The 27,458-nt window shown below is 38.9% G+C and overlaps 2 protein-coding genes across 2 annotated transcripts in view; both read right to left on the reverse strand.

Moving 5' to 3' along the window:
* epas1a (endothelial PAS domain protein 1a) overlaps positions 1–21,195 on the reverse strand; it is a 31,374-nt gene extending 10,179 nt beyond the window's left edge. Inside the window, exons 1-7 of the mRNA XM_036572404.1 lie at positions 20,850–21,195; positions 9,720–9,910; positions 6,285–6,430; positions 6,049–6,133; positions 4,214–4,332; positions 3,811–4,013; positions 1,011–1,117 (exon numbers count right to left, since the gene is read on the reverse strand). Of these exons, the coding sequence (XP_036428297.1) occupies positions 1,011–1,117; positions 3,811–4,013; positions 4,214–4,332; positions 6,049–6,133; positions 6,285–6,430; positions 9,720–9,910; positions 20,850–20,875 (877 nt within the window). The 5' untranslated portion in view covers positions 20,876–21,195. The remainder of the gene's footprint in view (positions 1–1,010; positions 1,118–3,810; positions 4,014–4,213; positions 4,333–6,048; positions 6,134–6,284; positions 6,431–9,719; positions 9,911–20,849) is intronic.
* Positions 21,196–22,044: 849 nt separating this feature from the next.
* Positions 22,045–27,458, reverse strand: part of prkcea (protein kinase C, epsilon a) — an 80,900-nt gene continuing 75,486 nt past the window's right edge. The window contains exon 15 of the mRNA XM_036572405.1: positions 22,045–24,551. Within this exon, the coding sequence (XP_036428298.1) occupies positions 24,405–24,551 (147 nt within the window). The 3' untranslated portion in view covers positions 22,045–24,404. The remainder of the gene's footprint in view (positions 24,552–27,458) is intronic.

The following is a 27,458-nucleotide window of genomic DNA, read 5'->3' on the forward strand; positions in this document are numbered from 1 at the left end:
CAAGATGAAAGGACAGGAATTAATCTAGGAGTGCTCATATACAGTGACTTGTCATTGGACAAATCACTCGATGTGAAGTACTGAATGGAAAGTGCTGCTGTAGTTTCTATAGTTTATTGTGCATGCCCCATGTGTAGGCAGAGAAGTTAGACTTTGCAAGGTACTGGTGTGGGTCAGTGTCATTCCTAACAGTGCGTGCAGACAGGGCAGCAGTCATTTGATGCCACATTCGCTAGCAAGAGAGAGAGAGGCACAAGCACCTTGTGATTTATGATTTATTAAAAATGTTGTGAAGTACAAAAAGGCTTAAAGGTTTCTGGAACACAGCATGAGGACAGGTCAAAGTTGAGCAGAAGTGCAGGTCAGGTCTTACATAGCAAAATCCACAGTGTGCATCCAGAGAACAGTCCTACTCTCGCCTAGAATGCTTTCCATCAAAAATGTCACTCAGCCACATGATAGCTGAATAGCACAAAGCCAAGTTTATTTTATCTGTGATTAGTCTCTCCAGCAAAGCCATAAAAACACCATTAATAGATTAAATGCTATTGGTCCAGAGCAAAACATTTTCACTCTGACATCTGCTAAGCAAATAAATAATGCAATGCAATAATCGCTGGGTTTATAAATAACTCAACAATTCCAGGACCCAAGCTGGACATCTGCTTCCCTCAGTCACTGAGTCCATGGGAAATGCCTAACGTCCAAGGAAGTCTGAGCTCAAGCCTGGAGTTTACCCATTTCAAAAGATAAGACGCATGGATCTCTGCCAACCTGGGTCATTTTGGGGCTCGATCAAGGTTGATATAAAGACATGATTTAATCAGTCCGGTGTGTTTCAGGACAGTACATGTAATGCATGAGGGAGAATGAGAGTGAGATGGGATATGTGAGCAGGTGCCTGCCATATGTGAATTTTAGAAAGTTTGAAGAGTTAATAGTGGTTGTTTTTTCTTCTTCTTAGGCATTCAGTGGCTTAGCGACTGGCTAATGATAGAGTTTGTACTCACAGTTCTGATGACTCTTGATCAAACTGTCTGAGTCCAGTGCATGGTAGAAGTCATATGCTGAGCGCCCAACCAAGTCCTCTGGTCTGTAACCCATCAGTGCTCTCACCCTAAAAAACATATAACACATAAAAAAATAATTACTAACAGTGCCGCTGTTCTGCATCCCCGAAATAGAAACTTTACGGGAGAAGTAACAAAAAAAAGTTCTCCACTTGTAATGTATGGTGAAGGGCAGATTTCCTGCAATTTTCTTATATTTTATTTTTTCCTCATTTTTTTCCCACTGGGTTCACTTCTATTTGTCCATCCATCATGGAATGCTGTGAATATGTTCTTTACATTACAACAATATGTTCTTCGTGTTAAATTGTGCAAAAAGACAGTTTTAATGGGGTCATCATGTCATAGTGTTTATACCACAGTGCAGCTACAATATACCACAAAAAGGATCCAGCCAAGCCTCTACAAATCAAGATTCATGACTCTCCTCCACATCCTGAAGCATACTACTGAAAGACAGACCAAACTATCAGTCCACTAAATCAGACAAAACTGTGCTGCTGTAAGCCAGTGTAAACATCTTTCCCTACTTTAGCAGAAACTGATCACAAGCAGGGCCTTTGTTTTTCAGAAGAATAAATCGTTCTCTTTCATTCTCTCTCTGGAGGTTTTTTTTTGCTGTGTTTGTTATCTTTGATACGTTTCCAGCTTGTTCAATACCAGATTTATACTCAAACATAATTGCACTGCTTTTGACAGACCGTGCCTCTTCCTGTGTGACTGATTTCAGTAACTCAGAAAGAGCTGTTCATCAGTAAACGCACAAGAGTTTAACTCAGCACATCAGCAAGATTAAAGGCAGCTCTGATGTGAATGCCTCCATCATTACTCAAGACTGCATTTATCTCAGGGATCAATATCCTCATCATGCTGTTGCTCCACTTGTGATTGCTATTGACCTCGTAGCATGGGTCATTGTGTTCCGAAATTTCCTCTGTGCTGCTGATTTAACTATCAATAACAGCTACAGGACTTACGCAAGCCCACCTCTACGAATCATTCCCCCTCTAGCCAAGTGGGAAGCAAGGAGCCTAATGAGTCCAGCATGAGGAGCATTTGTTGTATACATGACAAATGTAATTTAAAACACCGCTGTACTCTTGGGAACTGGTCAGCTAGAAGCTAGTACTGTACAGCTGATATATTTACATAACAATCAAAATATATTACAATATATACACATGGTGTGTATGTTGTCACTGTCCCAAAAGTATCTTTTTTTTTGATTTTCTACTCCATTTGAACACAGCAGCTGTCCTTTACATTGTGTGAAGAGTTATGATGAATGGACCAATAGAAATGACCCAAAACTGTGCGGAATAAAAAACGCTTTACAACTCACACTAAACATAAAGGAGGTTTTTGCCGTCTCCTGTGAACTGACCATTTTGGAGATACTTATTTTTCTTTGGACAGCAACGATTTGCACTTTATAACGGTATAAAACATCCACTTCACCCATCTTTTATGCTACTTGTAGATTATTTTGTTTAGTTTATATGTTGTAAATTTTTACTTTATTTTTATTGAAATTTATGCTGACACACCAAGAGAAATTCTGTGGACCTCTCATGTGTAGTGAATAAAAAAGATCTGGTTTCTAATTCGGGTTTTAGGTGTACTGTTTGGAAATAATCAGCAATATACTGTAATACATTTCATTTTCATGAGGCTATTCGAGTTTTTTTACTCACATATCCGCCATAGTACAGTAGTAACAGCCATAGTACAGTGATAGTCAGCACTGCTTACTAAATCTGAACGGTCACACATGGACGGTAGAGCTGGACCAAGCCCTGCCCCTCTTGGTCGGCCCTGTATGGCATTTACGTAAGAGTGCAGCTGCTGCTCCAAGAAGGCTGCCAGAGGTCAGGCTACTCTAAACGACAGCCCTCATAATCACTTTCCCTTATTACAGAGAATGATAACAACACAGGCAGCGCCATAACTACTGTGTCTCTGAGGGGATTAGAGATAACAACTCCAGCCTTACCCTTTGCCACACACACATGACATGAGCTTAAGGATATTCACACAAATATACATATATGAAATACCTGTATGCATCATTGCTGTTGTAACAAAACCTCATATCTCCTATGATTCTGTTAACTTTTTTCTTTTTTGATTTTATTTGTTAGCTGCCCTCTACATTGTGAACATCTACAGTGCGAACATTTTTATGATAAATGACTAACAGAAACTTTCCAAAATGACATGTAAGAAATTCTCAAATCCTTCCTTAAGGACACTGTTTTTGCAATACCAGGTTGTCACAACAGAGACAATCTATATATAAAAATAAAGCTACACTATACATTTTTTTCTGTTAAAAACTGAAGTAGCAGGAGAAAAAAAAAAGTTTAAATTATGATGTCTTTGTGCTGCTGTGAGTCACCCTGCAAAGCCTGAAATAGAAAAACTTTTGCAGGAGTTTTTGGACCACTAACATCACATGCACAGGCTAAAAAAAAAAGGTCTGGCTCAATGTTTAGGCCTCAAATGCAAAATCAACATTATACTGATGAAGATATGATGACAATAGTAGATAATTCTTAGAAGACATGTCCTCCACCAAGTTTTAACTGAGCTCTCTTTAAATACTCTTTCAATGCACTCACAATCACTAGCTTCATTTGTTGGGGTATATAGTGTAGATGTGATGTAAATGTTATACAGATTATACTATTCATGTACGCTCACACATATAGCTATATGACACAGAGAAAGAACTACATGCCTCTCATCACAGTAGGTGAACTTCATGTCCATGTTATGTCGACTCATGAAGGTCTTGCTGTCGAGGGGCATGTCCACACTGGAGGGGTGAGGGATGGGCTCGCACAACATTACCACACAGGTGAGGGGAGGCTCAGTAAATCCACACAAAACATGAGGGGGGCGACTGGTGTACACCTTCAGATGTCCTGTACAGTGTAGCACCTGAGAAGACATACAGAAAAACACTTTCAGTCATAATGATAAACCATTTTCACTAACCTATGACCTAAAATAAAAGAGACTGGGGCTCAATGAGAGACAATAGGCTGCATATTAAAGTAACTGTGAAGGCTTACTTTAAGACATTCCACTATCAGAATATTTGTGCTTGTCTGTGTCTTAGAGTGTTTACAGTTCCTCACCTTCCAGGTAGCTGATTTAAGGTTGACTGTACGTCCTCTGCTGGTGACTGTACATTTCATCCTCATAAAGAAATCTCGCTCAGTGTTCAGCTCCTTACACCTCCTGCCATACACAGGCCCTAACAGCCACAGTTAAGCAAATTAGTGTCATATTTAAACTTTGTTTAAAGCATTATTTTATCTGTACCACTTTTAAGCAACTGCGCATTATAACATTTCATGTAAAAGTCATGAGTGAATGCTGTGGTAAACAAGTTCTAAGTGTTAGGGACAGGGATCTTTGGTCTTTGCTTTTTTTCTGACTGGGCCGTGGAGGCTGGGTCCAAAGTGCGTGCAGGACGAGCAGGCCTGCTGGAACCTCTGCTACAGTATAACAAGTCTGCTGTGCTATCTCGGAGAGATTATATCCTAGCAGCCAATCAAAACGCAGGAAAATAAGTCACCCAACAGCACCAAACCTGACCAGGTCAGATGGCAAAAAGAGAGGAGGTGGGTGAAAGAATGAAAAGGAGAGGAGCTTAGAGGTAGGCAGACGAGAGAAAAAAAGAGATTAGAATTAGATACAATGAATTTATTTGACTGTGTGTACATCATTACTACATTAATAAACAATATTACATCACCACAATTTTTTACCAAAAGTTGTTAAGTACACCAAAACACAAAACGGTGTTAATGTAATATATTTCATGGTAATTATGTACACACTGGAATTAGTGCTCCTAACAGGAAGCCTGTATGATTTCAATGATCGAGTGTTACATTGTCCTATCAATGGGACTACGCTGAAAAAAGTAACGCGCTTCCAGAAATGTGATCACAAGTAAACACATGACAATGTGAATGTGATAATATACCACAGTGTCAAAACCATGCAATAATGTGGCACAATGTGAACAATATGTGATCACATTAAGCCAGTGTCAATAATATATGACCACATGTGGCTTAATGTGAACAGCATATGATCACATGTGACAATGTCAATATGATCGCATGTGACTTAATGTTAAAAATATTAATAGACAATGTGAAAATGTATTCATATGTGACGTGATATGCAATGACTGTGAATATGTGAATGTGGTCTTGTGATATGTGTCAAGGTGAATAATGAGATCCCATGTGACGTGTGACCTGTTTCACTGTATATTACACGTGTGAAAAGTGTAACTGAACGCATTATAATGTGTATGAGTCCACTAAATAAGACAAAACTTGGCTGCTGGAAGAAGTAAAATGCAAACTTCCATCACAGGTGAAAAGTCCACATGTGGAAGAAGCTGTGAAAAACTTGTAAAGTGTCTAAAAAACGTGACTATTCACAAGTGAAAAACGTTTTTTTTCTGTGAGTGAATTAACTTGGTTTAAATGTGTACATCAATTTTACATTATTAAAAATATACTATAACACAATTATTGCCAGAGGTAGGTACACTGAAAGACAAAGTAGTGCTGTCATATATTTTATTCATGTGGAAAGGATGTACGTATTTGAAACAAGTAAATTCAATGTATGATTTTTTTTCAGTGTGTAAGATCAGCAGGGCTGTGAGGAGTCTGGACTGGACTCTGTTGAGAATGTTTAACTCCTCAGAAAGAACCACTTAAAGAATGTCCAAAATGTATCATGAAAATGGTGATAAGATTTTGTGGATAAAGGCATCTTTATGTTACTATGCAGAAAGATAAGGAAGAAACAAGGTTTCTGTATCATTGAGAGTCTCAGGAGGATATAAACCAATCTACACATCACAAAACACAAATGCAACAACAAACAACAGCAACAAAAAAAACAAACACTTTCCTCAAGTCCTAAGCTCAGTCACACACACCTGCTTTGATGCTGAGGTTTTCTCGGATCTCTTCATGGTCGCAAGGATGTGTGAAATCAAAGATGCTGTGTCCTGTTAACTCTACCTGAAAGGGGTTTAAAGTGAACATCATGTTCATATCAGGGACAAAGTACAAGACAGACTCAGAAAAACAGCCTCGTGTCTCCCTCTCCAGATGAGATAGGATGAGATGTGGACATTCTTGGCTGAGAGATATTCACTGCAAAGAGACTCACCTGCGTGAGGCCCATGAATTTACTGACATTCTCTGAGAGGAAGATTATGTCTCCTTCTGATGTCACCACGGCAACGAAGCCCTGCAGACTCTTCAGGTAGAGAATGTCCATCTGTGTGTCCTCTTTTGGCTGTCTGCTCACAGAGCCTGGGATAAAAAAAGAGAGAAAAATGACTTAAAAGGCTGAACTTGGGCACGTGAGTGTGTGTATAACAGCTGTTTTCCTGAACTGAGGTGGTTCTGGATGTCTGCTCATTTACTCTGGGATGTATTAACATGAATATTTAAGATGCTTTATGCAAGTCTTAATGTATTATTCAGTAACTACTAAGCTAATATGCAGTGAAAAGGGAAAGTCTTGCTTTGTTGATCGACCTTTTACATTTAAGAATGTACTGTTCTGCCACAAAGTCACTAAACTCACTCACTAAAGAGCTACATTCAAATTGAGACTTATTCTCACGAATAACTGACCATGAGAATCAAAACAAACCTCCCATCTAATATCAGCAGAAAAGCACACAATGCCACTGAACAATCTGAAGAACTGGAGACAATAATTACAGCTGGACCTCCTTCTGGGAGGAGGAGAGCTGTTTCCCCTTGATAAGAGCAAACCTCCTTCCCCCAGCGGCCGGAGTAGCCTGACCCGCACAGCCTCATTCTCTCGAGTTTCTGTTTGAAAATTCTGTCCACTGTAAATACCTCTCCTTCATGTCTAACTAACCTGCCTCTATGCCAGACCCTGGCATTCTCAGCATTCTTCCACTCTGTCAAGCTCCAGCAGAGGCTGAGAAACTTTTTTAAGCATCTTTCTCGGTGCATTCTTCTTTCATTTCTCAGCTCTGATATACATCTGTTCATTCTCTCTCATGTAAACAAGCTCATTTAAGGTGCATGAAGAGTACAAACAAATTTTCCCATGTATGAAAAGGGCAACTGCATTTAATTCAATAAAGGCTGTGACTGAAGAAAATGCTAAAGACAAAGAATGAGCTGTTCCCACTTAAGAGAGAAAGAGAGAGAGAGAGAGAGACACACACACACAAAATACATTATGATCTCAAATTCAACACATTTTAAAAAGGCATACAATACTAAATATGACATTCTGCATTTTAACTTCATAGCGTGATTTCAAATCCAATATGCTGAAGCAGAGAGACAAAATAAAAGTTTGTGTCACAGTTCAATTACCGTCAACTGTCAACTACACTGTATTGTGTATTACTTGTGAGGCCTTATGCTGGGTGCAATAGGGAAATGTGGGCCAACGCCAATATCCATTATTTTCTGCATATATCTTCCATTGCCGATACCAATACCGATACATAAGTATCTATAAAATTAAGAAGTTGGGACTACATCTTAGATTAGCATTACAAAGAAATACGACATACATTTCTTATTTCTATCATTTGTTTATACTGATATGATTCCTGTATCACTATGCATCACTAGACTTTAATAATATTGGGAAAAAATAGACATAAATCCTAAATTTTGTCTAAACCTAAACCTTTCTCTAACCTTTACCCCTTAAATGGCCCAGGCCCACTGGCAGGCCCAAAGTTTTATTACACATTTCCAAAACCTAAGAATAACTCAGCCACTGGAGTCTTTGCACTGAAGTCCCTGTAGTTACTGAATAATAAGCCTTAGTGTGTAATTGTTCTTGGATTTTAATGAGTTTAACTACTTCATGAAAAAGCACCATTTCTGTAAAAAATAAATGCATATAAAAGTGTGAGAACCAGCATAACCTTATAAATTTAACACATGTGCAATATTGCCATAGGGTAATACAGTATAATCATGTCTGACTACATTCTCTTGTGCCATACTCGTTCCGCTGTGTAACACTGCATCACACCAGGCTCGGAGCACTGCTCATAAATCAGATTCATATTTCTACAGACCTCTCACACGAAATCAGCTGAGATTTCATTATAGAGCCATTAACTGTGCTGCTTAAGGCCTCATATTATTCCACACAATTAAATCCACAAAGGATTATTATTCACCTTTCATTTCCTATTTAGTGGCACAACACTGCATCTGTTCTTCTTCAACACAAAATAAACAAAGCATTGAAGTTGCAATGATGAAATACTAAGAATGAAATAATCACACGCTCGCTCACTGGAAACAATCACTCTAGGCAACAGTTACACACACAAAGGGTCTTAACTGAGGAGAGGAGGCTCTATATGCAAACTAATGGTCAGTATTATGATGGAGACGTGTGTGTGTGTGTGTGTGAGTGTTTGAGATAAGGCTGCACAGTACATTGCTTATTAACCACTTAAAATCCCCACTTCTTATGCTAAGGCTTATTAATGCAAACTGATTGAGCTATTCTTAGGTTATAGAAGTGTGTAACAAAACTTCAGGGCCGCTGGCCATGTATGGGGTTAAAGGGCCCAGGTTCTACATTTTCCTTGTATTTTAGTTTTTTTCCCCGTAAGGTCCACCTATGATGTTTGTGAGATTTTATTAACCAAAACACAATTCATTTGCACATGAGCATTTTTCAACTTCTCTTTATCTTTGAAGACGTCATATGCAAAAGTTTGAATGACCCTGGTCGAATTACATGTTGTGTTGAACATATCCTATACAGGGAATAAACTTAAATGACATTTTTTGCCTGTCAATTCTAATGCACAATTTCAATTTTTTTGCTAAAACAATATAAAATGCGCCACAGTGATTGCACAGGCCACATTTTCTGTTTTATTTCCCCAACATGTTAAATTCAAAAACAGTAATTTTGCCAAAATGTGCTCTCTGTAGAGGGTGTAGTAACTTGTTTTCATTTAGAAAATGAACAAAACATGTCATTTCACCAGGGGCGCCTAAACTTCTGCATACAACTTTATGTAAGTGTCTTGTATTGTGCCATAAAAAAAAAAACAACAACACTCCTTATGACTTTTGCATGAATGGGTGGAGCTAAACTGCTGTAGGCTGAATAGGTGAATATATGTTAAAGTGTTGTTTTTTTGTGACATCACAAAAACAATTGGTTCAGCATGGGCTGTTTTTGCGGCTCAGTTTAAACTTTTTCAATCTTTTTTTTTTAAGTGAGGAACATTTGGTTTTCCATGATATTGGTTGTCATCATATTGGTCTTTGCAGTTCTGACAGTGTAAGAGGCTGTGATATGCAAATAGTTTTCTATCAAAAGTTTCACATATTCCCGGTTAGTGTTCTGTAAATGTTTGGATAATTTAAGGAGTTCTCATGATCCAACAAATAAATGATTTTGTGTAAAATGAATGCAGTACAGTTTTTAACTATGTGAATAAAAGGTTTTCCATTATGCCTTAAATATATATTATAGGCATATAATTGCAATATGTACTAATATAGTCACAATAAGGTATTTTATCCATGTGCAGCTGTTGTGTACATGTGAGTGTGTGACCCAAACCTGATGCCAGTAGTTTGCGTGTGCGGAGGAAACTGATGGTCAGTCTCATGATGGATGCTTTGTCCAGGTGGGAGCGGACACTGTGTGGCAGGGGCAGCTGGTGGGCCAGCTCATAGAACACCTCTGTCTCTTTACTGCGTCTGCAGCGAGCCGCATCCCGTGACTTCTCCTTCCGCCGCTCCGATGGGTGCCTGAAAACACAGTTTGAAGGTCAATAGCACATTCAAACAGCTGAGGATACTGTTGTGTGTGGCAACCACAAAACTTCCCCAAACAATCGTAACACTATCTTTAAAATAGGGTGGTTATTCAAACGGCCTGCCCACGTAGCACAGAGCCAGAATGTCTGATGAGCTTTCCTGCCTCATACCTGAGGAGGCTGCAACAACTTCCTGTTTATCCTGAGTAAACGAGCGGCCGGACATGCTGCCCTCTGAAGAAAACAATCAAGTCATCATCATAAGTGGAGCCAGACAACAATATGAAAGTGGACGGTGACTGCGTAGGCGAGACACGGGTTAAGTTTGGCCAAATATGGCTCATTTGGCACACAGGCTTCAGTCATAACCATGAACTTTCTGACCTCCGTTCATTGTCCAGACTGTTATGCCAAAAGTATGACATAAAATAAAATAAAAAATGTTCTCCTTTGGATCAGCCAAGACATGTTTCATGTCCAAAGGTCGATTCTGTAGTTTTACACTGGAGCTACAAGGCTACTGTAGCTAATGTAATAAAAACTAACTCTGATATATGAAAATGATCTCTGTTCTGATTGGCTGCCTTTAATTACACCTCATTCAAAAAACCGCCTGGGCTGAAAATTCCCCATTCAATTGTTAAGTAATCTCAAACAGACTTGATTATGTTGTTTCAGACACTGTATGACGCACTGTTATCTATAAAAATTGACAAAAGTATGGACAGAACTCAGGCTTCAAGACTGCTACTACTTTTATTAGCTATAAAATACTTTTGTACTTTGGCTTATTGACGTGGGGGAGCAAAGTTGTGTAAATGTGATTTTTTATTTTTTTTTTGCCAAACTATGGCTTTAAAATCAGCGTGAATTGGAAATAATAACTCATTTTCTTTACATACTGTTTGAAATCACTTGTCTTATTCACATTTTTTGTTAGTTTGGATTTAAACATTACAATTACAAAATTGTAAATATTTTTAAATTTCAAACTTTTGAGCGGTAGTGCATTTCTGAGTGAAACACAGTATCAGCTATGATCTAACTGCTCTGAGTGTTTTGTTGTTTGGTTTGATTATAGGTGGGGGAATATGAAACACAACGTTTTTGGTTATTTTTTTTCTCCCCTGCCCGCAGATGCACGGTGATGTATTATTATTTCATGGAAGACTATGGGAAACAAAAAAAGAAATTTGTCTTTTAAATGGTATAGTATGGTATAATCATGCTTAACGTGACCAGGAACATGAACCAAGAAGGTAAAAAAGTCCATTTTGATTTCAGACTGAAATATCTTAAATATTTTGTCTTAAATATTATGGTTGATCAAATACAATAACCAAATCTTACTATATGAAATAAGTTAAAGTAAAATCATGGTGTGCATATGATGATGCAGTACGAGAGTGAGACAGAAAGGGCAGGGGAGCTTTATGACGGCAGTTAAAAGAGATGCTGTATTAACAGAGGACATATCTTGCCAAGCAAAAAGCTCTGTGGTCTGTGGCTTGTCAGCTTGGGTTTAGAAAGTGTGAGGGCGTGTGGCAGAGAGAGTTGAACTCCACATGCCCCTGAGTGTGGTACACCACTGCGACCTGTGCCACACACCCATATACACACGTACACTAGCCTACGACACGCTGCTCCTGTTTCTGCTTTTTCTGTCTAAAGCAGAATAAACAAATAACCTCCATCACTTTAGTAGCTTAAGCTCTTAAAACTCCAGTGTCTGCATGCATAAAACACCTTCAGTGATTTCTGGCCTTAAGTTTATGCTTTACATTAAGTGAGTGGTCTAAAATCAATTCAGGGAAACACAAACAGAAAGTGAAAAAAAATCCTGAAGGTCAAACAGAGTCTTAAACTTAAGCCTTACATTTTTGACAGTTGCAAAAAGCACAAAGCTGTAAAACCCTTAAGTATAATCCTTAACTGAAATGAGCAGGTGAAAGGTTTAATGCCATGCACTTACGTACACAACTCAAACGTAGGTGAATTTATGGGTTTATTTACCAAAAACAGTCACACTGAACATTTTGCAACATCTCTTTATCCCTTAGAATTAAACAGCCTGGTTTTGTTACTATGCCTTTAACTCTGGTACATGTAAATGATCTCTGTTCTGATTGGCTGCCTTTTATTGTGCCTCATTCAAAAATATCTGTGCTGAAACGTTCCTTCAACATCAATAGGCGAACATATGTAAATGAGTTGGTTTTTGTGACATCACAAAAAAACAACGCATCTCAAATGAAGCCGAGTTTCCATAAACGCACTGTATGAGGCTGGGGAGAGAATGGGACGTTATGAATATGGTGCATGACTGGAATTGGCCAAGATTGGAATCGGCTAATTGTTGCTCCAAACAAACAATCGGAAATCGGCCAATTTGTTATTTTGAATGTCAGATCTGTGCTGCAATTTTATATGTGAGCTAGGAAAGTGCACTTGGCTGTACTTGTATGCTGCTGCTAAGCTATACCAAAATGTTGTAGCATAATTATGCATGACTCATTGTACTAAATGGCCAGCTGCCTCTTACTTTCGATGTAGCATTTATTTGATTTGTGTTACATAAAATAGGCAATTTTATTTTATGAAACAGTTATAATAATTTATCTTTTTCAAGATTATTTTATTTAAGGAAAATACTAGTATATTTAAGCAAATGCGCATGAGGAATCTGGTTCGCTGGGCTGTGTTGGTGGAACTCTAGTAGCAGTGGATCATGTGTGAGCCTCCATCACTCTCTCCCACACCCAGAGTGCAGAGTGTGTTTGTAAAACAGAGTAACAGAGAGCAGGGCTGCAGGAATGTGATAATCTTCCCACCATTGCAGAGCTGCGCATCTGGGAACAAAAACAGTCCCCCTCATCCCCATTTTTCATTTTTTTCCCAAGATAAAAATGTCATTATGCTGACTGTCCTGTAACTTCTTAAAGTTATAGCTTCCAAAGCACAAGTCAGTGTCACATAAGCAAAGATATAGCATTCTAGAGCATGTTTAAGGATACAAGATCAAGGATATATACCTACAGTATACTTCAAACTTCAAACATTCAGTACATACTGAACCATACTTGTAGACTGCTTCCCAATGGCCAGTTACAGCTTCTGAGACGTGTGTGAAGGTCCAGAATGGTCATTCTGTACTGCACCATGAATATTTTCAGTGATTGTTATTCAGTCTCTATATATTTGCAGAAGTCTGCTATTAAGACAGAATTTTTCCTTGTATGCTATAAAATAGTACCTCATTCTCTTTTTATATGTACTTTTTTAAATTATTTTCTATATCATTGTCAGTCATGGCATTAGTATTTGACTCAACAGGGGGGACAAATTATGCAAAGAAAGAAATTACAAATTTTTTATACAGTGCAGACCGCAGTCAGGTGCAGCTGAAAGCAGACAGTCGGCTCTTCACTCAATGACACATGACGAAGGTGAACACACTGATCCTGTGATATTGCAATCATAAATCTGTCTAGACAGCGAGCGGCCGATAACCAAAGTGGAGCAGTGGATAGTTCTCGCAGCACAATCATTTATTTTAATATGCTGTTTTTAAAGATTACGCTGCAATAATTCAAAGTTTCTGCTAACGTTTCTATTGAAATTTAAAGTGTCAGGTACCTGTCAAACAGGGGAAATACATCATATTATTAGATTTAGATGAGCTGCCAAAGCCACATGGCTGAAAAAATCAGGAAAAACTATACTGTTGACAGGAAGGCTGAGAGGCTTAACATACCTCAGGCTTAAAGAGCAGAGAATTTGACACACCCTTGTTCTTAATGGCTGAAATAAAGGGAAAAACAAACAGCTATCGTAGCAACACATCGCAGACTGCGATGCACAGGTGTCTGTTCTTGGAAGGCAGTAATTTAGTACCCAGAAGGACTGACAGAAGGAGGAAAAACTTGAAATGAGGTGGTGAAAAACTAAACGGTGCAAATGAAATGTTTGCACAGAGGTACCAAGCTCAACCAATGTGCTACCTGTCACTCACTCACTTTGTTAGACATTTCTTAAAATGTCTTCAGCCTGAGGTAAAGCAGCTGAACGCATGGGCTGCTATCTACTATCTGAGGTCTGCTGCAGTTGCATGCATTTGCTTTCTAAAGCTCAAAAGTCAAAGACTGATTTAATAGTTACACTCACTATGAATTGATTTAATAGATTAACTGTTCTCAGAAGTACCTAGTAACCGTTCTCACACATACCTAGTTAGGCAAGGAGAGGAAAGCAGGCTCTGTGTTCAGATCCAACTTAAAAAAAGCTGCTGCGCTCATAGCAGAACTTAAATTCCCAAAACAGAAAAGCTAACATGGTTCATCTGAAGGTCCAATGCAAACTAGCTATGGGGAGCTGAGCAAGGGGTGAGTGATATGGCAAAAATATAACACCACTATGAGGGCTGTTATGATTTTCTTGGTATGAAAACCTAGTAAGAAAATATTATGGTTTCATGGTATCACACTGAGTAAACATTTAAATACACTAGAATCTTGTTAAAATAAAGGAAATGTACTATTAAATTTATTAGAAGGCTGCTCTAGAGTGTTTCACAGTAGTCTAGAGGGAGGGGTCATGCCAAAATTCACTGAGAACCATTAATTAGGAACAGATGGAAAGGCCTTTTAATTTGTACATTAATATATTAATTTGACATTTTATGATACACAATACGTATCACAATATTTTTTAGTTTTGATGATGTTTGATAAATTACAAAGAGGGAGTATTTTCATTTTCTAATATTCTATTGAGTATTATTTTAAATGTTGGAATAATTAATAACAATAAGAAAATATCATTTTAATTTTAATAACTGAATAGGAAAAAAATGAATTCTTACCGGTGACATAATTATTAATTTTCTTTTTGCCGTTGCATAAATCATAATTATCTATTTAGCTTTTTTTAATAAAAACCTAACTGAAATACTATAAGGTACTGAAAAATCATTACTGTTCAATAATAAATTCATAGTAATTTGTGCACTGAATACATGGACAGGTCACAATGTCCATCTGATATTCAGTATATTAGTTAAATGGGCTAGAGCCGAGTGGGTGATATGGCAAAAAATTACATCATGGTACTTTAAGACATTTTCACGATATACTAAATGCATCACAATGTTTAGTTTTTCTGAGATTTAATAAGTTGGAATAGACAAAATAGAATCTGTGGTGCCACAAATAAAAAAATACTATAATAATACACCTTCTGCAGTTATTTTTATTCAGTGTTTTACAAACTGTACTGCACTATATCCAATTAAACAGGCCTAATTATGCTCACTTTGTAATGAATTAAGTACTGATGATATCCATGATATGCTCATAAAAGCATGTTGTGACAATTCGATAATGATAAAATATTATCGTATTGCCCAGCTCTAATCCACAATGTAGTCTAATGTAATTCCTTCCTCTTTAGATTTCATGTTATCTGTCTAAAAGTCAAGTGAATAAGGATCTGTGTGAATATTAAAATTAACTCTTATTCTACCAGCACTTTTGCTGTCTTACATAGACTGAACCTAATCTGTGCAGATTCGCTTTTTTCCAGATAAACAAGTAGTACAAGAAGTACAGTTAATTATTTACAGATCAGGGTATGAGCTCTGTGACTTTTAGGCCAATCAATGTCAGTGAGATGATATTTGCTTCTATTCTCATGTGTTCATCAGACACACACACAAAAAATCATACTATTTAATCAATCATTTAGATTAATATTTTACAGAACACAAACCCATCTGTAGTGAAATTTGGTGTTAAGCTTCTCCTATTTGGAGTTTAGAAAAACCCATTTGGAGCCAAGTCCTTCCTATTTGGAGTTGGTCCAGTCTGCAGGAATACAAACTTGGATTTTGAACCACATCACACGTCTTTATGTAGGCTATTAATGTTTAGATGCAGAATAATGTTAGGTCATTCCAGAGCCTGTTTAAGGGGAGCCTGGCCACTTTCCATTTATCCCGTTATATCAGGGCGCCCACTACGAGCAAGTCCTCAAATGGGGGTGGGGGTGTCCAGGACCTTCCTTTAATTTTCACTATTAAGTAAACCTACCTCTGTCCATATATTGTTTTTCTATAGCAAACAGGTTTTTTGGGTAGGACGCTAGCAAGACTGCTACTGAGTGCTGACCGGTTAGCATTTACAAACTGATTTTGCTCAAATGCGCCATTTTAACCCATTCATTTTGGACTTGTTCAGGAGCGCCCTCTAGCGTCTGACAAAGCTGGGAAACAACACTGAGCAATTTTACTCTTTACAAATTCTCTGGATAAATTCACTTAAATCCTCAGAAGACACGTCCTTAAGTTTGGACCGGGCTCTTTTTTAGCGTTCTCGCAAAAGTCAATTCATCCGCTCCTTGGGTTTGGCGGGGGAAGAGGGAAGGGAGATGTCCCATGCACAACCCACGTTACATAATATTCTTCCGCATGCTACGAGCTATTCCACCAGAGATCTTACATAGTGCAGCTTTAAAAATGAAAATGTTCTGGTAAACTCTTCGGTGGAGTGATGAAGGCTTTTAAGCCGCTTGAAACCGATTTATACCAGTATGGTTAGCTAGCTAGCCGGCTAGCTAACGTTTATTATCGGAAATAAATGCAACTAGGAACATGCTAGCTAGCTAACAAGCTATTCGGGACGGTAAGAAAACTTATTTCAACTGCAGCTGGAGTTAAAACTGATACTGTCACCTGGAATTGTGAAAGTCTCTCAAGCTGTGACAAACGACCCGGAGTCCGCTTTGATCCCGGTGTGCAGAGCTGCAGCTGTGCGCTACTGCTGAGAAGCTAACGTAGTAACTTTTCTTAGAAATAACTGTACAGATATAGTATATTTTATTCATGTGTAAAGACATGTTCGAATCAAGTAGATTTAATGCATCACTTTCAGTGTATATCATTACATTCTCATAACTATTAGCACTATAAAGCCTGTGGAAGCAAACATGCAAATGTCTTGCTGTATGGTAATAAAGACTTACTTACAGCATACTGTTAGTCCTCTAATAACATGAGTACATCGCTATAATCAAAAGTAAGAAGGTACAGTAGCACACATGCAGTCCATTAAATATATATATATATATATATACATATAGATCATGTACATTCTAAACAAATGGTCACTGGCCAAAAAGTAAAGGTAAATCCATTTATTTCTGAATAAATTACAAGAAAGAGCTCATGATATACTGTAGTCCAGCATAATTGGCTAGTTTTGGCTGTGGTTTTCTCTCTGCAGTAGCCTGGCCTCTCCTTGGCCCCATTCCCCCCGGCTCTGTTCATCAGAATGGAGGGGCCTATTGCACTGTCCCCTGCCCTCGGCCAGGCTACTGCATCCAGTTCCCACACACTCCAGCTGCTGACCTCCACCTCGAGCCTGCACTGCAAGCAGCTCTACTTTTAATAGGCCAAATGGCTTCTGGATGTATATGCACTAGAGCAGTTTGCATGCAGCTGTAATATTTGATAAGGAAAACAGTGGGTCAAGGTGAACAGTACAGTGTGCTGTCAGCAATTTTGACACGTCTGTGTTATTTGCACATTCACACAGCTTAATGTTCCCCTGCACCTTTCACCGAGTTACTATACCATAATGAGCCACTAAAGACATTAGGCGACAGCTATCAACTAGCCACTCCTCTTGGCCTTTACTTATAGACTAGCTTTGATTAAAAGTGTCAGTCAGATTCTTGATTGGTTAAGGTGAAAGGTCAGCAACAATCCTAAGGCAGATTTGCATGTATGTGAAGGAGGAGAGAGAAAAGGCAAGAAAGAGGTTCTCACTAATTTTTGCAGTGCTTTAAGGGCCTATATCAGGAAAAAGATCATTTTTGAATTTTTTGAAGTACTTTCAGTTTCATTCACTTCTCATACAGCCATATGTTCCATCATTGGACAATCAAGCTGCGAAATTCATTTTTAAGTTTTGACTGCATGATTTTTATGATGCAACACCTTAACATCCACCTGTTCAGTTTACAGCAGTTTAGCTTGTCCATTCATGCTGAAGTTATAAGGAGTTTTCAGCATGAACTGCTTTATGAGTGAGGCACTAAACAGAAGAGCCAATAAGAACACAGGTCATTTACATATATAAAGGCACAGTACCAGAAGCAGTCTGTTTGATTTAAAGTTTGAACATGAAACTGAATTGTGACCGTTTTGGTACATAAGACCACACAAATGTCACAAGTGGACCTCAGGGAAAAAAGAGGAAAATACTAGAAAAATCTAGAATGTGGGCCCTTTAGCATGTACAATGGCCGAACTCCTACACCTATTCCCCACAGCCTGAGGCCTTTTTGCTCACTCGATTGAGAAGAAAAAGAAAACAGGCAATCACATGATTGCTGAACTGACCCTCGCCCCTCTCTCACTGACTCTCTCCCCTTAACAAGATTAGAGCAGAATTCAGAGAAAGGCAGACCACACAGAGCCTCCATTCATGCACAGTGGATCCGCACATTATTGTACTGCCCCTACTGGACAGCTATGAGCAACCCTTAGCCTGATCTATGACAGGAAAGCATTTATCACTAACAGCATTAATTGTTTTTAAGGTGTTATTGTATTAGAATGTATGTGCTGGAGAATGAAGAGCAAGGATTAGAACTGCATGGAGAAAAATACTTGTCAATTTGAATAAAGGGAGATAAAGTCTCTTATAATGTAATTACGAGTGATTATGTGATTATACTAAGCCAATCTATCTCATTTCTCCCTCTCTCTCTCTCTCTCTCTCTCTCTCTCTCTCTCTCTCTCTCAAGAGACACACAGACGCACACACACACCTGTACCATCTCCTCTTCCAAAGGGACAATTTAGCTTAAAGACCACACTCTGAAGACATCAGACTAAATTATAGAGCTGACAATGGAGTTGTAGAAACGTGAGCCAAACTGAATCTGAATTTGCAAAGGGCCAGTGGCCTGATAAAGCTCCAGAGCAGAGGGTAGAAGAGGCAGCGGCTGCTCTGGTGTGTTCTCCTAAGCGTTCTGTTCTCGCTGCCCATCTCTCTGTGCTTTTCCACACTGTGAAAGGAAGGTGAACAATTACCTGCTAATCTCCATCTGCACTGGAACATTATGTCCCCTCTAACAAGCAACTGATGGCCCAAGCACTGAGAACAAATCAGTCCTTCTTTAACCATCCCTTAGGCGTCCAACAGCCAGAGTCAGCTTACAACCTCACCGTACAGAAAAAAAGTATAGATTTTTTTCCCAGTTGTAAACTCAATCTTCCAATGCAATATTTCTGATATCACACACTGAATGTTGAATGTAATACATGCAGGATACCAAAAAGATAACTTCAACAAATACCATGAAATCCACCATACAAGCACCCAATCATGGCCCAACATGTCAAGCTGTCTAGGAAGCAATTGCGAGTGACTAATGAATTGTGAATATGCTACCAACAGGGATCTTTTTGACTCAGCATGCCCACTAGTGCAGTGCAGGTGGCAATAAAAAGGCACTCAGTGTTGCCTTTGCACCAAATGCAAAACAGGACCTCACTTCAGCGCACAGAAAAAGAGATTCATTAAAGAGTTCCAAATAGTCATTTTCGGTTTTAGCATCTAATCTCATCACAAAGCATTTCATTTTTACATTTTCACACAGTGTTGTGTCACATTATGTAACTCCAAGAAGACAGAATGTGAAAGGGCCAATATAAACCTATATATTCATGATATATACACGAGTGGGCCACTCTTTTTTCCTTTTTGTTTTTGCATTTTGATTTAATTACTGTGGGTCATGGGGCAGGCCTGCTCTCTTTCAAAGCCCATGTGCTGGGGTAAAGGTGACAGACACGCAAAGTAGGCCTGAAGCCACCTTCTTGTCATTAAAAAAAAGAAAGGCAACCCAGTCCACACATTCAAGAACATGCAAATACAAGTAATGTTGATTAACATGAGAAAGCATAAGATCTCATTACAGCAAAAATCTACTCAGGACTTCTGACTGATTTATAACCAATTACAATGAAAAAGTTCAGTTGGTGCTAAGCTTTGTTAAGTCAACCCTGTCACATAGATACTAACCCACCTGCACATCTGCTGTTTAGCCCCGTGGCTCTCCAGGCTATTTTCAGCTCTCTCACATTGAACTTTAAACCAATCGGACATTTTCATTTCAGCATGTTGGATTCGTAATTGTCTTCCTCAGGCCAACAATTTAGGGTCATAAATAACGCCCGATTATGACCCCTCCGCTTACAACGTCATATCTAAATTGGAAAACGATTTAATTCACCGAGTCTCGGCATTACAAAAGAAAAGCTGTACTTAACCTAACAAAGAACACAAAATCACATTTACAGCCGTATAAGCGCCCTTCCCAGGCAGACCTGTCAGAATAAACAGCAAATTGACAACTATGGTTATGATCTTTTTGCGCGTTTTCCTTCTCTCTCTCTCTCTCTCTGCTGTCAGCTCTGTCCTACAAACAACAACCCATGTTTTTAGAAAACCTCATCAATTTATCTTTCCATGAGCATCGGCACTAAAAAAGCTGGTTAGCCGCACAGTGAGAGCAGGGTGAAGGCGGCCAATGAAGACGTAGCCATCTAACGCAACCTGCTACAGGTACGACTGGCGCAGTTACTTTGATCAAATCAGAGAGCGAAACTGGGCCCGCGCGAGAAACTCGGGTAGATCTGAAGATCTGTTTCGTTCAGGTTTTGGAGCAATAAAATGTGAATTACCAACCTGTGCAAACTAAGGCAGCTCAGTAAAGGTAGAAGTACGTCAAAACCAACCCTCAGTGAAGCTCACCGCAGCAGAGAGCAAGACAAACACAAACACTCTCGACTCCTAATAATACTGAACGAACAAGCTCAAATTATGTTAAATTAAAAAAAAAGAAGAGAAAAATCACAGCCTTACCTCTTCTTCTCTTTTTCAGCAGTCATGGTTGACTAAGGTGGAAGACGAGATTCCTAATCGGACGCCCTTCACTCAACTCTCGAACAGCAACAACAAGTAGAAAACTTTTTAAGGGTAGAACTCGGCAACATCCACGACTAGCGTACGACCATTTATCTCTTGTCCTGAAAGTCCATGCCGGGGCTGAGGGCGGTAATTCTCCGTGAATGTGTGGAAGTGGTTGAGTGCAGTCTCAGAGCACTGCCGAGGATCGCACTCCCTCCCCCTGTCTGACACGGGTGGCTCGAGCAGGACGCTTTAAAGGTCGATAACAGCTCTCCGCTGGAGCTCTGTGTCCTTTACTGCTGTTTATCTGGGTTAGAGCCAGTTCACTCTACAACCCACCCGTATTCACACACAGTTCCACCTGTATTCCGACAAGACCCCGCCTCCTGCGCAGGCACTGGTTTAAGTGCATTCTCATAAACAGTAGGCCGATCCTTTGAGTCTGAGCTGTTAGCCAATCTTAGCGCAGCAAGTGATATTATACTAACCAATCCCAGCGCAGGAGGGGGATCCTATTAACCAATCCAAACCCAGAAATAATAAGCCTAATGCAGAATGGATACTATTAGCTAGTCAGCGTAGGAGGGCCGACCTGGTCGTAATACAGATGGGTAATAATAATGATAACGGTAGTATTTTATATGTAAATAAAGTATTAATCATTAATATTATATGAATAATAATCTTCGAGTCGATTAGATATTAATAGCCTTTATAACAGCCTTTATAATCTTTGCATCTATTGGATACTGATAGCTGCAGATGAGTAATAATAATAATAATAATAATAATAAGAAGAAGAAGAAGAATATATTGACATCATATTTTAATATACCATTTATTATTAGTAACTAAGAATTAAAACAACTAGGAACGAAAACAAAACAAATCCACATTGAGGCTAAAGGTTAAACTAGGTTGTTAGCCTAACTCTGTAGTATTCTAGTAATCCTAAAAGAGGAGGATAAGATAGATTTTAAGCTTTGAACTCTGAAGAGATTCTTGCTTGGCAAGAGATAATATATGAGGTTTTTCCAAAAAGAATGTGACACCATTTGACTCTGAAACAGGCTGCTTGGCATCTGACCAAACCAGCCCGACAGCACTTTCACTCCAGGGCAACTTTTAGAACTCGAAGACAGACAAGACCATTTTTGACATCTTATTATTTAATAGGTTCAAAACAAAAACCAAACACATTCACATCCTTTAGATTACAGTACGTTTGGCACATAATAAAATGCTTACAATGAGACCGCTAGTGTATCCAGAAAAAAAAGGATATACCTCTGTGCACACAAAGCTTCACCAAACAGAAACTAAAGTCCAATACAAGATGTATATAATACATACAGCACTATCATACATTATGAAACCTTTATGTATTTTAATACTGTATGCGCAAATATTAAATATTCAGCCAGACAAACTTTTGCACTTAATTTAAGAGGTAATGTTTGAGCTGTTTGTTTTATTTATGTTGACTTTGAAGACAGACCATTGTTGGTTCCTACATAGCAAATTCATTATTTTACAGAAAAAAAAAGAAAAAAAAAATGGAAAGAAAACAAACCAGAGCTGAGACAAAGTGTTTGGCATGGTAGAGAAAAAGAAGGTGACAGGTAGAATGGTGACGTGGACGGCTGGTAGGGAAAGGCTTCCACAAATACAAGCAAAGTTGACCAAGATTGACCCACAGACAAATGAGCAACAGTACAACATAAAAAGTCATAAAATACATTAAGAAATAAGAACATACAATTAAAATCAAGAGAAAAAGTGGGCAAATGGGAGTGGTCAATAAAAGAACCATTCATTTTCAAATAAAATTGGAGATTTGTCAATCTGCCACTGAATTGTTCAAGCAAAGTCATCACATTCCAGCAAGGTTTTTAATTAGTTCGCCTGAAATTGACCCTTTTCTCTTACTGACCTCTTCCTCAGCTTTCTTCACATTTTATAAATGACTAATTCCACTATCGGAAAATGTACATGATTGAATCACACGGGGAAAAACCTATTCAAAAGAATCAGGGTGTGGCCTAGCAAGGCTTACTTGTTTGAAATATGCAGACGCACAAAGCACAGAAGGAAGCGAACTGCTTGGTGGCGCAATGAGGAGGGTAACCACGTATGTAGATTGTAGAATAAATTATGAGCGCACACATTATTCCACTACATTCCACAGACTCTGTTCTATGTACATGAGAGTGGTATATGGAGACGCACACACAAAGAGAAAGAGAGAGACAGACCCTCCTCATTAGGCCAACATCAACATCCTGCTGTTCTCCTGGGCTTCTAAAGCACAGAATGGTCATCACCATTTGAGATCAGCAGGGGTGACAGCAAAAGACCACACAAGAGAAACTTACAACAAACAACAGCAAATAATAATAATAATAATAATAATAATAACAGAAACAGAAGAGAAAAATATCTTCAGGGTATTGCACATGGATATCAGAAACTTTTTTTTTCTCTCCATAGACTTGTACTACTCAAATAATGACATAATTTGCCAGACCATGCAACAGTTGACTACTCTATTTGAAGCTTTCACAGGCTTTGGAGCAGATATTATGTACATTTTATGCTCTGTACAAAGGGCAAGACAGCTACGAGCACTGGCCTCTCTGCCCTCGACTATGCCGCCTGTTGCATAGTGGCAGGGCACTGTACAAACATAGCAGGCTCTGCACAGCCAAGCAGAGAGGGAGAACCAATGCAGAAAAACAAAAACAAAAACAAAAACAAAACAAAACAAAAAACACATGAAAACGACAACCAAAATTAAGAGCTTAAAAAAAATGGCATGTGCACTCACTCATGCAGATGCATGCACATGGACACAGGCCGACCAGTCAACACTGCGGATCAACACAACTCATGTACAGCAGGTTGTCATTCTTCATAGACCATCATAACACTGTGAGGGAATATACTGTATACTTATAAACCTTTTTTCCAAACATTTTTATATGTTACAAAATTGCTCCCAAGATTTCAACCGAATACACAAAAAGGCATTTGACTGCAGGGCATACTCTTCTTCTTTGACATCATCAGCATCTTCTCTTTGTGCACCTGATTCCTAACACTAGTACAATCATTGGTATCCTCAAATTTTGGTTCAAGAGTGCAAACCCACCCCTCCTTTCCATCTGCAGAGGACGCAGCAGTTTGGAAATCCAGAAGGAGCTTTCAGTACTGGAGCATCAGTGTGGCTGGAGAGGCCTTGGGATGAAAAGAGCTGAAGTGAAAGAAGGCAAGAGGAAGCGTTCGGAGAAGAACACACAGGAGAAAAAAGAACGAAAGCAGTAGTAGCTTCAGAAGCACACCATGGACCTCTCGCCGTGACTGCAGCCACTGCCTTATCCTACCCATCAATGCTTCGATCCTCTTGTATCCTTCTGTTTCTCACCAGACATGTCTGTGTATGTGTGTGTGTGTGTGTGTGTGTGTGGGGGGGTGTATTGTGTGTTTGGACAGGTACTCTGAGGCTGAATTTTAGGCCAGTGTCTCTTCTCCAAAGTAGGAGAAACCCTTGAACTCCTCCTGGTTGATCTGCTTAATAATGGCATCATCCACGGGAGTGAGGACGGGGTCCTCACGTGTAAAATCCTGATCAAAGTTATTCACATCCCTCTTGGTTTTCTGCAGAGAGAAAAAGGGGGGATTCATTATTGTCCATTTTATCAGCTCCACTTACCACATAGGAGCACTTTGTAGTTCTACAGTGACAATTCTCTGCTTACTTTATTAGCCTCCTTTTACTCAGTTATTCAACGGTCAGGACCCACACAGGACCACCACAGAGCAGGTATTTTTTGGATGGTGGATCATTCTCAGCACTGCAGCGACACTGACTTGGTGGTGGTGTGTTAATGTGTGCTGCGCTGGTACGAGTGGATCAGACACAGCAGTGGTGCTGGAGTTTTTAAACACTGTGTCCACTTACTGTCCACTCTTTCAGACACTCCTACACAGTTTGTGTTGGTCATCCTTTAGTTCTTCATCAGTGGTCGCAGAATGCTGCCCACAGGACGCTGGCTGGATATCTTTGGTTGGTGGACTATTCTTAGTCCAGCAGTGACACTGAGGTGTTTAAAAACTCCAGCAGCGCTGCTGAGAATGATCCACCACCCAAATAATAACTGCTCTGTGAGTTTTTTTTTCCCCCAGGAAGCAAGTATTGAGACACTTGCTTTTGTTATGCAATATATTTCCAATGCATCCACTTCAAATGAACACACGTAAGATAAGAGAGAAGCCAGCAGTCACTTCAACAGAGTTGCAGGACGGCCTGAAAGCAGCAGCAACAATAGTTACACAGAAAACAATAAACAAAGAAGTGCTCAGAAATCATCTCTGTTCAGACACTCCATGCAAAACTGCTCAGATGCATGTTGAAAATTTGCACATGAGCATTTCGAATCAGAACTCTTTTGGCACAGTATACTCTGGTCAGACAAAACAAAGCAGAACTATTTGGCTAATTTCAGCTCGTCATGTTTGGAGAAAGAAGGGATGGGCATATGTTTCAAAAAACACTACCCACAGTGAAGCACAGAGGTGGGAGCATCAAGATATGAGGCTGCTCCTCGGCCAACGGTACTGGGGCATTATAAGTCATCAAAGGAAACATGAATGGAGCAATATTGGCACTTTCTAGAGAAGAATTTACTTTCATATCATCAGCCAAGACTATGGGGAGGAAATGGACGCTTCAACAAGACAGGCAGAATAACTCAAGACTAGTTTCCAAAAAAAGATGGTGAATGTGCTTAGCCAATCTTCCAATTTGAAACCCATTCAAAATTCATGAAGAATATTGAAATCGTGAGTCCAACAGAGGAAAGCCTTGTAACCTTGGGGAATTGAAGATGGTCTGCCAAGAAGAATGGGCCAAAATGAAACTATCATGCTGGAAAAAGCAAATTACTTACTGTAGACATCTTAAAGCTGTAACTGGCAACAATAGCTTTGAAACAAAATATTAATGTTATTCATTTGTGGTGTCTGAATAGTTCTTTCCTCACTGATTTCAATCTTTATGTTTATGAATACATACTTTCTTTTCATATGTGTAAGTACAAAATCAGAAGATAACATTTGTAAATTTTGAATTTTGATATATGCACTGGAAATATATTAAATAACAAAATGAAATGTGTCTAAATGCTTGTTTCCCCTCACTGTATTCTAAAGGTATTCTAACAGTTACTGCAAAGACGAGCACCTTCATGTTATTAATACTTGGACTGTTAAAGTACAAAATGCAACCAACTTCTAAGACTGAACTTTGGAGGTGTGGAAAAATATCCCTACAGATTTCTTTGAAAAACTGAAAGCAAGTCTCCCGAAAAGAATGGAAGCAGAGTATGGACCCTGCTTAAACAACTGATGTTATATTTAGTTGTTGCAGCTTCTGTGTAATTTTCTGCTTTTTCTATGATGCTAAAACTTGTACTTACTTTCTCTGACATTTGCACAGCACTGTACTTCTTACAATCAGACTGCAATGTTGTTTATTCTGATTTCATAGCGTTTTTAAAAAAACAATGAGGGGGATGACTTTGGAAAGGTTGACTGAGAAGGAAATGTCTGAGTGAGTTATAGATGTCAGTGACTCTCATGTGTAACGATTCCAACAATTATCGTAGATCATGAGGTCATAAGATCATAAGACAGCCCTTTTCTTTTTTAGAGTGGCCTTTAAATGTCTAAATAATACCACTACTGGCTTTGACCAGTGCTAGGATGAGAATGAGAAAATGTTTAATTTCATGTTTCATGTTTTCACTTTCTGCAGAGAGACACGTTTCTCGCTGTCTCTTTGTTTCCTAATTTTACTAACACAGAAACTTGGTGTCAGCCTGTGTGGTATGAAGGAAGGTCAGATGAAGGTTAATCAGAAAGGCAAAAGGACAAGCAATCGCAATACTTTCTCTTCACCTTCCTGTGACCTCTCTTCTTACCACACATGCTTGGATACAAACTTCTTGTCTCTAACACACACACAAATATGCAGGCATACAGACACACTCACATCCTCTCCCACCATGGGAAAGCAGAAGCAGAGCGATGTCGTTGTGGCATCTGACTTTCAGTCTAGACCACAAACGCACAGAGGTGCGCGTCAGTTAAAGTAGGCAGTCTCTAAATAGGTGGCGTGAGTCTCTTCCTGTGTTCTGCATAATATATATTTAGCACATGAAAGTATTTATATGATACGAGTCTGGTCTTATATACGAGATGTCCCCCACCGCTTTTACATTTTATAGGTTAATTGTACTATAATAGTTGATTTGGACCATTACTTGTTTACTGCACTTTATGTGACTGTTTCAAATACATATCTACTTGTTTTTTTATTTTACATTATATAAAATACATTTTATACATTATATTGTAATATTATTTTGTATTACATTACATGTATGTAAATACAGTTGATTGCACCCCCAGGGTGTGTCTCAAAGAGCCTAGTTAAGGTACTGCCCAGGAAATCAGAAGTAGTGTCACACCTCCATCCAACCTTTCTTTATACCTCAGAATTAA

This window comes from Colossoma macropomum, unplaced genomic scaffold (assembly GCF_904425465.1).
Source record: "Colossoma macropomum unplaced genomic scaffold, Colossoma_macropomum, whole genome shotgun sequence".
Taxonomy (NCBI): Eukaryota; Metazoa; Chordata; class Actinopteri; order Characiformes; family Serrasalmidae; genus Colossoma; species Colossoma macropomum.